This window comes from Nilaparvata lugens, chromosome 2, assembly GCF_014356525.2.
Source record: "Nilaparvata lugens isolate BPH chromosome 2, ASM1435652v1, whole genome shotgun sequence".
NCBI lineage: Eukaryota > Metazoa > Arthropoda > Insecta > Hemiptera > Delphacidae > Nilaparvata > Nilaparvata lugens.
This window is the reverse complement of record NC_052505.1, coordinates 28,415,770-28,430,878: the sequence shown is the minus strand read 5'-3', so window position 1 is coordinate 28,430,878 and position 15,109 is coordinate 28,415,770. Positions and strand designations below refer to the sequence as shown.

At 34.4% G+C, this 15,109-nt stretch overlaps 1 protein-coding gene across 1 annotated transcript in view; it reads left to right on the top strand.

Moving 5' to 3' along the window:
- LOC111048124 (indole-3-acetaldehyde oxidase) overlaps positions 1-15,109 on the top strand; it is a 171,343-nt gene that overhangs the window by 102,284 nt on the left and 53,950 nt on the right. Inside the window, exons 8-9 of the mRNA XM_039420956.1 lie at positions 13,008-13,231; positions 13,804-13,906. Coding sequence (XP_039276890.1) covers positions 13,008-13,231; positions 13,804-13,906 — 327 coding nt within the window. The remainder of the gene's footprint in view (positions 1-13,007; positions 13,232-13,803; positions 13,907-15,109) is intronic.

The following is a 15,109-nucleotide window of genomic DNA, read 5'->3' as shown; positions in this document are numbered from 1 at the left end:
TGAGTGACAATCACAATCTCCATCACCAGTCCGCAATCTTTCCCGTTCAAGACAGATTGAAGAGTGTATTCTGATACCAGTATTCAGAATATCTCTGGGGAGAGAGCTCACTGCTGGTGAGAACACCATATATACACTCTTATGGCATTCAGTGTAAGAATGTGTTGGTCAAGCCATGATTTAACACGTGTGAGACCAGACTCTGCCAAGCGCTTAGCTTCATCCCAGCTTGAACCAGTAAAGACCAATGCCGTGTCATCAGCAAAAGAGATCGAATGACAACCAGCTATATCAAGTCTCAATAGGTCATTAATATAGAGGAGAAATAGAATTGGTGACAGAACCGTTCCCTGTGGAAGGCCAACTCAGTTAAAGTTAGTTTACTTGTTTTTCCATCTATAGTCAGAATTTGTGATCTGTCTTTCAAATAATTCTCAAAAAAATTCAAAACTGTGCCACGAAAACCTATACCCTCCAACTTTCTCAAGAGAAAGATGTGAGGAATAGTATCAAAGGCCTTGGCTAAGTCCAAATGGACAGCCAAGGTCCTTCTGTTCATCTGAAAATTATTTGTCACAATCCTCACCAGCTCTGATATTGCATCCTCAGTGCATTTTCCCTCTTGAAAACCAAATTGATTTTCTGCTATCAAATTATGCCTTTCAAGATATTTCATTATACGTACCTTCATCAATTTTTCAAAAATCTTAGACAGGTTACTTATTAAACTAATAGGGCGGTAATTTTCAGGAGCTTGTCTCTCACCTGATTTAAATAGTGGGATTATATTTGCAACCTTAAAGTGTGAAGGAAAATGACCTGTTTCGAAACATTTGTTAAACAAAATTGATAAAGGCTGAGAGATGTATTCTGATATATTTTTCAAACAAACATTGCTTATATTATCAATACCAGGAGATGAATTAGTTTTTAATGTATTCATCATGTCAGCAACTTCATCGGAATTTGTAGGGAAAATGAAAAACGAATCTCGAAAATGTTGAGTATGTGGAACTAAAGTTGGTACTGGGTGACTTGAGTTCAAACTATTATTCAGATTTTCTGCATAACTTCTACCTACTTGCGAGAAATAATTATTTAATATTATAGGGTCGATGTCAGGAGCTTTTCTATTTCGTTTTATATCTAAAATTTCCTCTATACAGAGCCACGTCTTTTTGTTGTTCCCTTACAAGTTGACATTTTATTTTTAAGTAGTCTAGTTTAGCTTTCTTAATTAGTGTGTTAAGTAGATTCTATAGTTTTTGTATCTAGCTTTCATTGTAGCATTAAATGGTTGGATTTTCAGTTTTTTATGTAGTTTGTCCCTCTTATGGATTTTATTAGCCCTGAAGTTATCCATTTTTTTAATGGTCTATTTTTATTTGTCATTTTAATTTGTTCGGTAGCAGAATCTATGTGGTCCATCAGTTTATTAAAGAAAGCATTTATTTTGTCATCCAAATCAAGATTAGCCTCATTAAAAGTAGTTTCATTCTTCCAACTTTCCTGTCTCAACTTGTCCGTCAGGTTCTTATAGTTTATCCGTTTAATAATATTCTCCTTTACATCAATATAGACTGGCTTTGAATTTCCTATGTGTAGTGTAGTACAGAAGTGGTCAGTAATACAGGTCCTTTGAACAGAGCTTATTATGTTTTCATATTTAAAATTAGCATTTTTGTAAAAAATGTGGTCTATACATGTACCTGTATTGTGTGTTACTCTAGTAGGTATATTAATAAGAGATCTCAGGCCATACATTTGCATTAGACCGCTATATTCATTTGCCAAACTACTGTTACGTAAGATATCAATGTTTATATCTCCTATTAAAACCGCATCCTCATTCTTATCAATATTTCTCAGAATAATATCTAACTCGTTAAAGAAAACTTCAATATTAGCAGAGGGTGATCTGTACACGACAATCAACGATACGAAGCAGTCGAATGCTTGTAATCTAATCGAGACGATATCAGCCTCCGAGCTCTCACAATTGACACAGTCAAACTTTATGCCATCCCTCACAAACAAACACAGACCGTTACTTTTGTTCAGCTGGCCTGGCTTATCAATAACCGAGTAACCGTCTATTCCGTAATCAAAAGATCTGTTTTCAGTCATCCACGTCTCGGTTAGTACTATTAAATCGTACTTAATCTTGCAGTTTTGTACAGTGTAAATGAATTAATCGAAATTTCTACTAATACTGCGGATATTCATGTGTAATATATTTAGGAAATCTGTATTGCCCATCTCATGCCCATCCACATAAACCACTGGATCAAAACCGAAGATATCATCACTTTCAATTGCATTAAAACATTCCAAATCAATCACCTCATCAAAATTATACTCATGAATCATTAATATATATGCTTAAAAAACAAAACAAATGGAAAAATGTTAGAGACAGAAAAATTGTAAATATATAGAACAAAACAAAATCAAATAACCAGTTCACTGCGCATCGAGAAATATTAATTCAGAATTTACGGTTTCTCATAATTATTATTCACTTATTATATTCGTCCAAATCCTCATCACTCATAATTCTTCTTGTTCGCGAATTTTCAGTTTGTTTTACGAAGATCTTGCAATCACGAACCCAGACAAACGCGAGTTTCTTCTTCATTCTCAGGTCCTTAGCTCTACCCAGTAAACGTTTGAAGAATGGAGATAAATGTTCATTCACGTACACAGTCGCTGGATTTAATGACTCTCTTCTTTCGCGAAGCTGTGATCCACTCAATCTTCTTAGATCTTGAAGTAAATTCAGCGACAATTGAAGAAGACCCTTTAGCATTGGGAACTCATCTATGAGCGATGGATAAGTCCTCCTTCTTGAAGCTCACATTTATCGTTTTAGCTACCGATTCCATGATGAGCGGCAAATTCTCTTCTTTAGTTTCGGGAATCCCAACTATTTCCAAGTTATCCAGTCTAGTGTACTGTTGGAGTCCTTTTCCAGACGGTAAATATGTGATTTATTGTCCGTGTTTTGTAACTCTAGGTCGACACATTTTTGTTTCAAAACATTATTTTCGTTCGTAAGCGTGTTAATATGTGTCTTAATATCATCGGTTTTAGTATTTAAGTTTTCTAATTTTGAGTTGAGTTCATCTAGCCTTGCCGTGAGTTCAGTTCTTAAACTTGTTAGTAAATCAGAGAATTGTTTTATATTAATGTCCGACTGACCCAAAGAACTACTCCTTTCTGGCAAACAGTAATCACACTTCCATGTAGCTCTACTGGCTTGTTGATTCCTCTTTTTGAATTTCTCGAAGTTTTCCAGTCTTGTGCATGCTGGGTGAAAAGCCCATTTACACTCACTACACTCAATCGATGGTTCATTCTCAGTAAAAGAAATCTTACATTTGAAACACTGAGCCATGATGGAACTTAGTTGAAAAGTTTGCGTAAATTTAGTAGAAAAGTTTTCACTTGAGCTATCGCGCGCAGCGGCAAAGGTCACTGATTAGACAGATACAATCGACACAACCGTTCTCATCGAGTGCTGAACTGATACTGAGAAAGATACTGAACTGATACAAAGATGAAACGTGTTTTATCACGTTTCGTGAAGGCAATATTATGGGTTTTAGCTCCATGCTATACAAACAAGAGTGAGTTGACTTTTGGTCTGTGAATCAAGGCTGCATGTGTTTTTCACATAAATAGATTTGGAATTTTTCTTTCGAGGCCCGTATTCTTGAACCGTTTGTGAAGTGAGTTGTTGAGTTAAGGCATTGGTTACCTGAAGGATTCTGTCTTGAGAATTCAATTATAGGCTGTCGCAGTCCGGGCAGTTTAAACCTACATAATTTTATTTTCAGGATTTGAATCTTGTAGGGAAAGCTGGTGTTTTTGATTCAATCAACTGGCAGAGTTTTTTTTATATTAACTTCGGGAGTGTTTTAACTGGACCTTTGAAGAGCAGGCCAAGGGACTTTTGTTAAGGTAAAGTAAGATCTATAATTCTAAATAGTAATTTTTTTTATTGTTTTATTATCATAAAATGAACGACCACAGATCAGCAAAGCAAGTAGCCCCTGAAATATTCATTCTTATTATTATTTCGTAATAAATTCTAATTGTAATTCTAATTTCGTAATAAAATAATTTATTGTTTTGTTTTTAATATCAAAAATCTGGTGTGGCGCAATCACACAACTTTCCTTGCCGTTATGAAAATTTATCACCTGACGCTAGTGTTCCCGCGCATTTCATGTCTACTATTCAAAGATTCAAGCCAGCTGGTGACAGTACAATAAGGCTGGAGACACACGAAGTTTGCTATCTCTTCATAGTGAATGATAGAATCAACAAATCAATCTATCTCTTCATAGAATCAACAGTTGCCAACAGTTTGTAATTGAAATAATAACATTTTCTCGAATTTCGTGCTTATTTTCAATTTTAGGTGAAAATGTTACAGAACATTAGTTGTAGAGATTCTCATACTGAATCTTTTCCACTCGAATTTTTTTGTTCAAATTGTATCTGAAGCCTGATAATTGAGAATCTAAAATCAAATTTTGCATAGATGGGGTGGAGCTCCTGAAATTTTTACAGATATAGGACTTGTGGCAGTTGATAGAGCTTATCGATGACTATTTCCGGTATAACTTATTTAATCGAAATCTTTGGAGCCGTTTACGTAAGGACCTTACGTTCCAAATTTCAAGTCATTCCGTTAATTGGGAGATGAGATATCGTGTACACAGACGCACATACACACACACACACACACACACACACACACACAACACACACCACACACACACACACACACACACAACACACACACACACACACAACACACACACACACACACACACACACCACACACACACACACACACACACACACACACACACACACACACACACACACCACACACACACACACACACCAACACACACACACACACACACACACACACACCACACACACACCCACCCACACCACACACACACACCAACACACACACCACACACACACACACCACACACACACAACACACACACACACACACACACACCACACCCACACACACACACAACACACACACACACACACACACACACACACACACACACACCACACACACACACCACACACACACACACACACACCACACACACACCACACACACACAACACACACACACACACACAACACACACACACACCCACACACACACACACACACCACACACACACCACACACACACACACACACACACCACACACACACACACACACACACACACACACACACACACCACACACACACACACACCTGTACGATCTTTACTTATTTTTCTTTTTCCCACCCTTACATATTTGGTGAAGGCACATCTTGCTTACATATGTTACTATAGAAATATAATCTAGAGAGAGTACCTATTCGATACAGTTGATAACTGGCGACCAATTAATAATTTTGTCAGGTTGGCATTAAGTTGAGATTATTTCATTAGGTTGGCACCAAGTTGAAGAATTAATTAAAATGAATTTATCGAGAACGAATTGATTGGGCACTGCTGCTTTAATCAGAGCTATTCCTGGGAGTAAGGATAATTCTTATTTTCATAAAACAAACTTTTAAGATGGGAGTTGCTTCTATCAATTGATCCTATTCTATCAAGACTAATTTTGTTTGTAGCCTATATCCGACAGATCGCGAAAACTGCTTAAAGGGGTATTTTAAATGTTTGCAATATGTTTGGAATATGTTTGCAAAGAATGAGGAAATTCAGCCAAAATTTATCTTGGGTGAAAGAAAGGGGTTATTTATTAAAACGGCCAAATAGCTGTTGTTGCTTTTCCTAATGTGAAAATATCTTGCATAGAAGTAAGGCGCTTTTCCCATGAATTCATTATTCCCAAACATTGATTGTTTTACCATAGAAAATATAAGGTAGCTTTCGATAAAAATATTGGAGAATATGTATAACAGTTCGTTTACTGTCAGTATTCCTCATTAATAGCATCAATGCTCCCCTTTCAAACAATGCTGACACATTGATGTGAATCTTACTATAATCTGGTTACTCTAGATCAGATGAAGAAAATAATGTTGATGATCGCTACTGTTTCAATTTCAAACATGTTTGACATTTCTGCTTTTGATGCCAGCTGTTATCATTATGTGAAATAAGCTCTCATTGAATGAAATCATGATCATTAAAGTCAATAATTATTGTTGTGTAAGAATATAATTTTGGATATTCCCCAAAATCTTGTAATGAAAGGAAATTGATAGGTCTCGAGCAAGCAGCTGTATTGTTATCACCAGATACGGTGTCAACAGTCTAGATTAGATAATAACGGCTCTCAAGGCTATGATTTTGAACAGCCTAATGAAAATAAAAGTATTATTGCTATTTATTTAATAATATAAAATATATAATATTTTGAGGTTAGGTTCTTTGGTATTTACTAGTCGGCGACCTTAGTAATTGGTCGAGCCGTATATTTTGAGAATTAGCCAGACACCTTGTGGGAAATTAGTTGCATATAAATAGCATTTGCTTAGACTATGATCAGAGGGTTTAGTAAGCAAGCATGCCAAATCAATGTAAACGGAAAAGCGATTCAGAAAACACAAAAATATTTATTATATCAAACAAGAATGAACAAAATATAAAAAAACAAGACAAAAGGATGGAGGAAATGGGATGTAACTTTATTCAGCGCATGGATACATGATGTAGTTTTGGGATGTACCAATCACAATGCAGTATTCAACGGCGGTAAAAGCAAATTAATTTAAAATATACACATATTATTTATATAAACAATAAGAAATTGTAATCTTTATAGAACATACAGATTTATGTAACTAATGTAAAATAAGAATCTAAGAATAGAATATTCACTCTTTGGGTAGTAATATGATATTGTTGTTTGGACTATTTGACAGTTTTGAATTATGTCATAGTGGAGTAATTTAAATCCACCAATGAGAGTGGATATTTAAATTTTATGTAAATTGAAAAGTCGGAAGTGTGGTTGTAAAAGAATAGGGGAAGATCCATGCCCACTTGCTTGCCAGAGGTCACCAGGGACATCCACCAATTTAGAGAGCACAAGACTAGATCCCTTTTTAAATAATTCCTATGTTTAAAAATTTAAAGTTGTTTCAATAATTAAAAATTTAATTTCATAAGACTCAGTAAAGTCATAGTATGGCATGATTCATTACATTTAAATAATTCCATTGGAGAAGACGACAGCAGCCCACCAGAAAAGGCCTAGGACACCGAAAAGAATCCAGTTTGCCATTGTAATTGTGAAAAAATCGACATGTGAGTTTATTTGAAAAGTTATTAAGGAGGGTCCTCAGTGCTACGAAATAATCACAATTAAACAAAACTAGCTCGTTGAAGGGTTATTCAAATATTAAAAGTAATATCAATACTTGCGCGAGTCTTAAAACGTGAAGGGAATATTCTTAAGAACTATTTATGAGATTAATTATTTGAATATGCACAGATGGAATATTTAATTATATTTGATTTATTATAATTATATGCTCACTCATATATCTTTTTCATCAGTAATTTATTAGAAATATTATGAAGATCATGTTCATAAGATAAATTGATTTATCTGATTTCCCACCAGAGGCCGAACCCAAGCCCTGAGATATATATTTTAATATTTATATTTCTCATATTCATTGGAAATAAGATTTATAAGTTTTATTCGACAAGCAACAGCAAGTCGACAACTGAGCTGTATAAGTTGAAAGTATATATGCTGATTGAAGATGCACATGATATTAATCAATGCAAATAAGCAAAGTAAAATCCTTAGTGAGCTATCTGTGATAATTTTTGATATATATATATATAGATATATATATATATATATATATATATTCTCATATTATTTTTATATTTGTTGCTCTATTTTTTATTATTGTTCATTGATATTTCATGTAATTATATTTTTTATGTTTGTTGAATGGTGTACCCTTTATTTATTACCCTGTCTTCATGCATGACCAATCTTGTTATAGTCTATTTTATTGCCACTGTTATCTAAATTATCAACCAACTGTATTCTTCACTGAATAAGTTGGATAAATCAGCAATATACAGCATTGATTATTAAATCTTTGGAAATAATACATTCTCAAGATTTGCTTAAATTATTCAGAACTTTAACAGCCGATTTGGAAAAAACTCAAGGGTCACAGTATTAAGTTGCAGCAGCAATACAAATTAATAGAATTTATAAGGTATTCTGTTAGAGTATTGCCTTTGATTCTGCTCGGTATAATCTTACATTGCTGACCACTTTGTCGGATGGTGGCAAGTGGCATTGGTGACAATACCATATTGTCTGGTACAAGAATCAGAGCCCTTATATCTATCTACCTCTCCTGCATCTATATTTGTGGAGTCAACCAAATCAGTCATAAGAACTGTAAACTGTGAAAGCGGCCGAAGTTTGCAGCCATCGAAAGCAGAAAATTGTTTGAGCTCCTAGAAGAGCTGGTAAGGAACTGGAGTTACTTTTCTTTCAGGAGTCACAAAAAATATCAAATCTATTCAAAAATCTCTGTTCTACCGACTGCGGCCAAGCAGGGCACATGTGACGTCAAAAATAATGTTACACAAACATGGCACCCAACATGGGGCTGGTGATGAGAACAGAGCTCATAAAATTGCATCATTGAGTACAAATCAAGGCTGTATATTGCTGATAGCTATAAAACAAGTCAATATAGATTGGGATTTGTCATGAATGAACGATGGGCAATGAGAAACTATTTGTGACTGCAAGCAAGAATATTTTTTAAAAAAGTAAGTGTTTTATGTGAAAGAGGGTAATTATTTTACTACTTCTATTATATGAAACAATATTTTTGGATATTATATGGGCCCTAATTGCTGAATTCTATCGATTCATTCACAAGTCAAGTATAAGCCACTTTAAAAAATAATATTGGCTACAATGAGCAATAAGTTAATTGGAGTTTGGCATTTGATCATTTTCTATATAACATTGTTTGTGAAAGAAGGCCATATAGTTATAAATACAGGCATACTAGGCAAATTAGCAGATGTAGGGAGAAAATAAGATATAATAAGCTTTCAATTACATAGCAATTGATAAATACCTGATTGTTTTTGTCCTTGTTTTGAAAACTTTTATCACTGGCACCACTTCATTCACTCACTTATGCATGTGAATTCTATCTTGTGGACTATTATAAAGGCCTTGTTGCTTAATTTTTTCCACTTTTTACTTTCCTTGCCCTATTACCATAGGTAAGGAAAGTATTGCTTTCCAAAAAAAAATTAAGGTACCCCAATTTCTGAATTTCTATACGTTTTAAGGTCCCCTGAATCAAAAAAGTGGTTTTTGGGTATTGGTCTGTATATATATATATATGTATCGAATAGGTACTCTCTCTAGATTATATTTCTGTAGTAACATATGTAAGCAAGATGTGCCTTCACCAATATGTAAGGGTGGAAAAAGAAAAATAAGTAAGATCGTACAGGTGTGTGTGTGTGTGTGGTGTGGTGTGTGTGTGTGTGTGTGTGTGTGGTGTGTGTGTGTGGTGTGTGTGTGTGGTGTGTGTGTGTGTGTGGTGTGTGTGTGTGTGTGTGGTGTGTGTGGTGTGTGTGTGGTGTGTGTGGTGTGTGTGGTGTGTGTGTGTGTGTGTGTGTGGTGTGTGTGTGTGTGTGTGTGTGGTGTGTGTGTGTGTGTGTGTGTGTGTGTGTGTGTGTGTGTGTGTGGTGTGTGTGTGTGTGTGTGTGTGTGTGTTGTGTTGTGTGTGTGTGTGTGTTGTGTGGTGTGTGTGTGTGTGTGTGTGTGTGTGTGTGGTGTGTGTGTGTGTGTGTGTGTGGTGTGGTGTGTGTGTGTGTGTGTGTGTGTTGTGTGGTGGTGTGTGTGTGGGTGTGGGTGTGTGTGTGTGTTGTGTGTGTGTGTGTGTGTGTGTGTGTGTGGTGTGTGTGTGGTGTTTGTGTGTGTGTGTGTGTGTGGTGGTGTGTGTGTGGTGTGTGTGTGTGTGTGTGTGTGGTGTGTATGAGTGTATGTGTGTCTATGAGTGTATGTGTGTCTGTGTACATGATTTCTCATCTCTCAATTAACGGAATGACTTGAAATTTGGAACGTAAGGTCCTTTCAATATAAGGATCTGACAAAAACAATTTCGATCAAATGCGATTCAAGATGGCATCTAAAATGGCGAAAATGTTGTCAAAACAGGGTTTTTCACGATTTTCTCGAAAACGGCTCCAACGATTTCGATTAAATTATACCGGAAATAGTCATCAATAAGCTCTATCAACTGCCACAAGTCCTATATCTGTAAAAATTTCAGGATCTCCGCCCCATCTATGCAAAGTTTGATTTTAGATTCTCAATTAACAGGCTTCAGATACAATTTAAACAAAAAATTTGAGTGGAAAAGATTCAGTATGAGAATCTCTACAACTAATGTTCAGTAACATTTTCACCTAAAATTTAAAATAAGCACGAAATTCGAGAAAATGTTTTTATCCAATCACAAACTGTTGGCAACTGTTGATTCTATTAAATGATTCACTATGAGGAGATAACAGACCTCGTATGTCTCCAACGTTATTGTACTGTCACCAGCTGGCTCAGATCTTTGTTTATAAGTAGACTTGATATGCACGAGAACACTAGCGTCAGGTGATCAATTTTCATAAAGGCAAGGGAAGTTGTGTGAGTGCGCCACACCAGATTTTTTTAATTTCAATTTTAACATAGTATCAATATGAATCACACTCCGGCTGATTCTGATGTTTCATATATAAATGGCGGTTGCCCAGATCCCACTTTGTCGACTCCCAGTACATCGAATCCCACAATGGATGACATCAATACACCGCGGTAGAGGGAACCCGGAAGTGTTAGTTCTATAATTTTCGATAAATAATGTTACAATACTAAGAAAGCAATTTGTTTGAATATGTGTGTTTGTGGATATAAATGTATCTATGTCAGATGGATCTCGAAAACGGCTCTAACAATTCTGATTGAATGAGGAATATATTGTGCTTGCAACAAAAAACATTATTTTGGAACAGGTCTCAACTCTGGGAAAATTTGTTGAACTACCAAGAGAATGGATTATTGGTCCCTCAAGTAGCATCTGATCAGAAAAAAGTTTCCCATAGTCTGTTGAAAACATAAGAAAGTGTGAGCAAATAAAAACATTATAATAGGTAGCTGTAGTTGAGTTACCAAATTTGGCGACCTTATTTCAAAACATTGCAGTATTCATGGAACATCTGGAAGAATAGGTTCAGAAAGTGACCGGATTGATTGATTGATTGATTGATTATATTGATTATATGCCTTTATTAGGATGATAGCAAAATAGATTTAAAATCGATCTCTCCAAACATATGGTAGTTGAATGTAATGTTCATTGTGAGGTAATAGAAATGTGACTAATTTCTTCAGCTTCTGTTGTATTGGTTCCTCTGTTGCTCTATGTTTGTACGCAGCCATGGCCTTGAGAGAGACAGTTGCACTGTCTGTTGATTCATAATCTGGACTAAATACCACGAGAACCAATCAGACAAGCCTACTATTGAAAAAAAACCTGCTCTGATTAATTCTCATGAAACTTAATCCTGATTGAAATTGAAAATGCTTTTGTGCTACTAGGCCTGATATTTCCATGTTTCAAAATCAACTAAAAACTAAATCGAAAAAAAAATAATATTCCATCAGTTGCTCCTATTTCCTTTCATGATGCTATTACGACACAAGACAAACCTATTGATATTGATAGATCACAAGTAAATTCTAAAGTTGTCAATTTAGATAGAAATTAAATTGAGTTACATGTTAGTTGACATCCAAATTTTCCTCCCTAAGCTTTTGTTTTCAAACTAAGAACAAAGAAAGAAATCATATAATGGTAGTCGATAATCAAAGCGGTAGAATAAACTCTATTCAGATTTATGCAAATTCACATTAAAATGATCCCACTTGATTATTTATGATTGTAGAGTTTAGGACATGTGTAATCAGCCACAATAAATGTGGTATTTATTATTCTATTCCATAATTTTTTAAGTTTAAGTGTATTTCATACATCTTGATTTCAAATCTTTTTTTTTTTAAATTCACATTGAATAAATCATACCGGTATATTATTGGTAATCCTGATGGATATAATTGGATTCCAACTATTTCTAGTTAACTACAGTAAATTTTAATAATAGCCTACTATTAATTTATTTTTTCATATTTATGTACCGGCTACACACAGAGAACGATCAGTGATCCCATGGGTTTGTGGTATCGCATATCGATATTAGTAGATTAAGTGCCGGTTGCACAAGAGCCGGTTAAATTTTAACCTTGATTAATTTCACAAGAGCCAATCAGAGAAGCTGTATTTCAAAAACGCCTTCTCTGATTGGTTCTTGTGAAATTAATCATGGTTAAAATTTAACCGGCTTTTGTGCAACCGGGCCTAAGATAGAGAAACATATAGAATCGCCGATCACTCTTTGTGGCTAGATCTAATTATAGGCCTACATAAAAAGCATTGAAATTGAATGAATAATTTGGATCACATTCACATTGGAGAAATAACAGTACTATATTCTTCAGAAATTGACAATACTGGTGGATGTATTGTGTTCTGCCTGTTAGTTTCAGTTTTTATACAATAAAATATTGGAATGGTAAATCTTCAGATTACCGAACAATAAGTTACATTATTTTTCCAAGGATATTCATTTTATTCTAGCTTTCAGAATAACCTCGTCTACCGATGTCATTCTCTTCAGGAAAAACATATTAGAGGAATGGACTACTTCAATTTATCATTTTTATCTTCAACCATATCTATATTGACATCTATATCCATATCTAACCATAGTTGGTAATAGGTCTAAATAAAATATGGTTATATAACCAAGTTATATATTCTAATATCTTATCAAAATTAATCTTAATTATTTGTTTATCAATATGTATGTCTTGTAGGTGTTTACCGACCCACGTCCAAAGTAGCATGCTACATTGATGTGAAAGGCATAGCTGAACTGAGCTTTGCCAACGTTTACGGCAGTATGATGGTGCTAGGAGCCAACGTGACGCTCACTGCAGCCATCGACTACTTTCAAAGCATCTCAAGTAATCCCAACTTCGCATATGCTAAGCAGCTGGCTAAGCACATTGATTGGGTGGCTAACATTCCTGTACGGAACGTGAGTGAAAATTTATTCAGAAAAAAGTTTGATTCCAGAAGGAAGGTTTATTGAACAAAGTTCTTTCAGCTCAACAGGAATAAAATTTAATACAACTCTCAAGCTATGAATTTTTTGTTCCAAGTTCAGTTGCATTCAAGAGTAACTCAGATTGTGATGTTTTGAATGATTTCTTTTTTGATCAGGTTTCGAGTTGAGTGGTAGAAAGTTTGAATTCTAAGCAGGTTTTATTAGTCTATGGTTGTATTTAATTGTGTGTTTGTATTTTTATTTCAATTGTATTGAGATTATCATTTGTCTATTTTTTTATTCATATTTCATAATACACAAATCGCATACATGAATAGAAAAGGCCAACAAGCCTAGCCCAAAACTATTTATTCTCAATAATACGGTAGATATTTTGATCCACAATGTACAGTCGAATGTGAATATAATGAAACTCTCAAGAAACATTTGAATTATTTTTTCAATATTGATGATGAATATTGTATAAGCGTATAAGCAGATTGATAATTTTAGTACCTTAATTTTATACATTGACGAATCTTCAAGAACATTAATTTTTTCAGACTGGAACCATAGCAGGTAATTTGATGATAAAGCATCAGCACAGAGAGTTTCCTTCAGATATATTCTTGATTCTTGAGACAATTGGAGCCACTTTGACTATAGGTAATTCTTTTATCAAGATGAATCCATTCTTCTTTCTACTGTAGAAACTGATATACGGTAATAGTTGCATTAGGTACTATTTTAGTAGAAATAGAACTATAAAAAATATGTTTCATAAATTGACAATAGATGTTAAAAACCTTGGTTGGTGGCGATGACGCAATCTGGCTGGCTGGCTATCTAAATACCGTGGTGATGTCTATATAGTGAGGTTCACGTTATAATGGCAGTGTACGATTGACAATAATGTTGCTATCCTTTTCTATCATACAACAAAACATATCTCTCTCTAGCTTTGCAATGTTGTCTGCCAGAATATTTTATTTTTACTTTTGACAGTGACTGTACAAAAGTAAACAATTCTCAGCCGCCATTTTTTCTTTATTCTATCAAAATACTTTAGTACACAAGTCGTATAATTGATTTAAAATGTATTTTTGAAACAATGAAATAATTTTTAGACATTACTGTATAAGGAACACGAATTAAAATACCTGAAATGACATTTTAAAAGTTGATAACTAACCATCCTAGACTTCATCCACGCTTCAGTTAGCCTACACCTATAGGTTAGACCTAATAGTACCGGAATAAATAATATTAAAAGGTTATATCAGAATTATTTCCATTGAAATTACTAATTTCAAATAGGATTTCTATTTTTCTCATTATTCTATCATTTTTAAAAGAAATTGAAATAGAATACCAACCAAATAACTTAATTTCTGTTGTTTTGAAATTCAGATTGGTGTATCACAGCTTTTTAAATTAGACGCCATTTCAGGTTTGTATAAAAATAAAAATCTGATCTCAGTTATGAAAGCAAATTTCTGATCAAATTAGGAAAAAATATATTTAATTGATTAATTTTACATTGATTATTCTATCAAGGAAATGATAGTTATTATTAGATCAAATTAAATGGGATGAATTGAGTAACAGCTGTGTACACTCAGTGGCAAAATGGTGAGACTTGGCAACGCTTTTCCCCTATCTTTCTTCACTGCCATTATAACGTGGACCTCACTATAGGGTGCGGGAATCAGCAATTTTATAATTCGAATATAGAAATTGTTACTTTTATGTTGTGCTTCCATATTATTTGACAATTGAATTGCAGATTTTAGAGAGGTAGACATATAAATTTATTCAGTGGATTACAATTGTCGCTATACATTAGGTAGATACCGTGTACCGTATTTA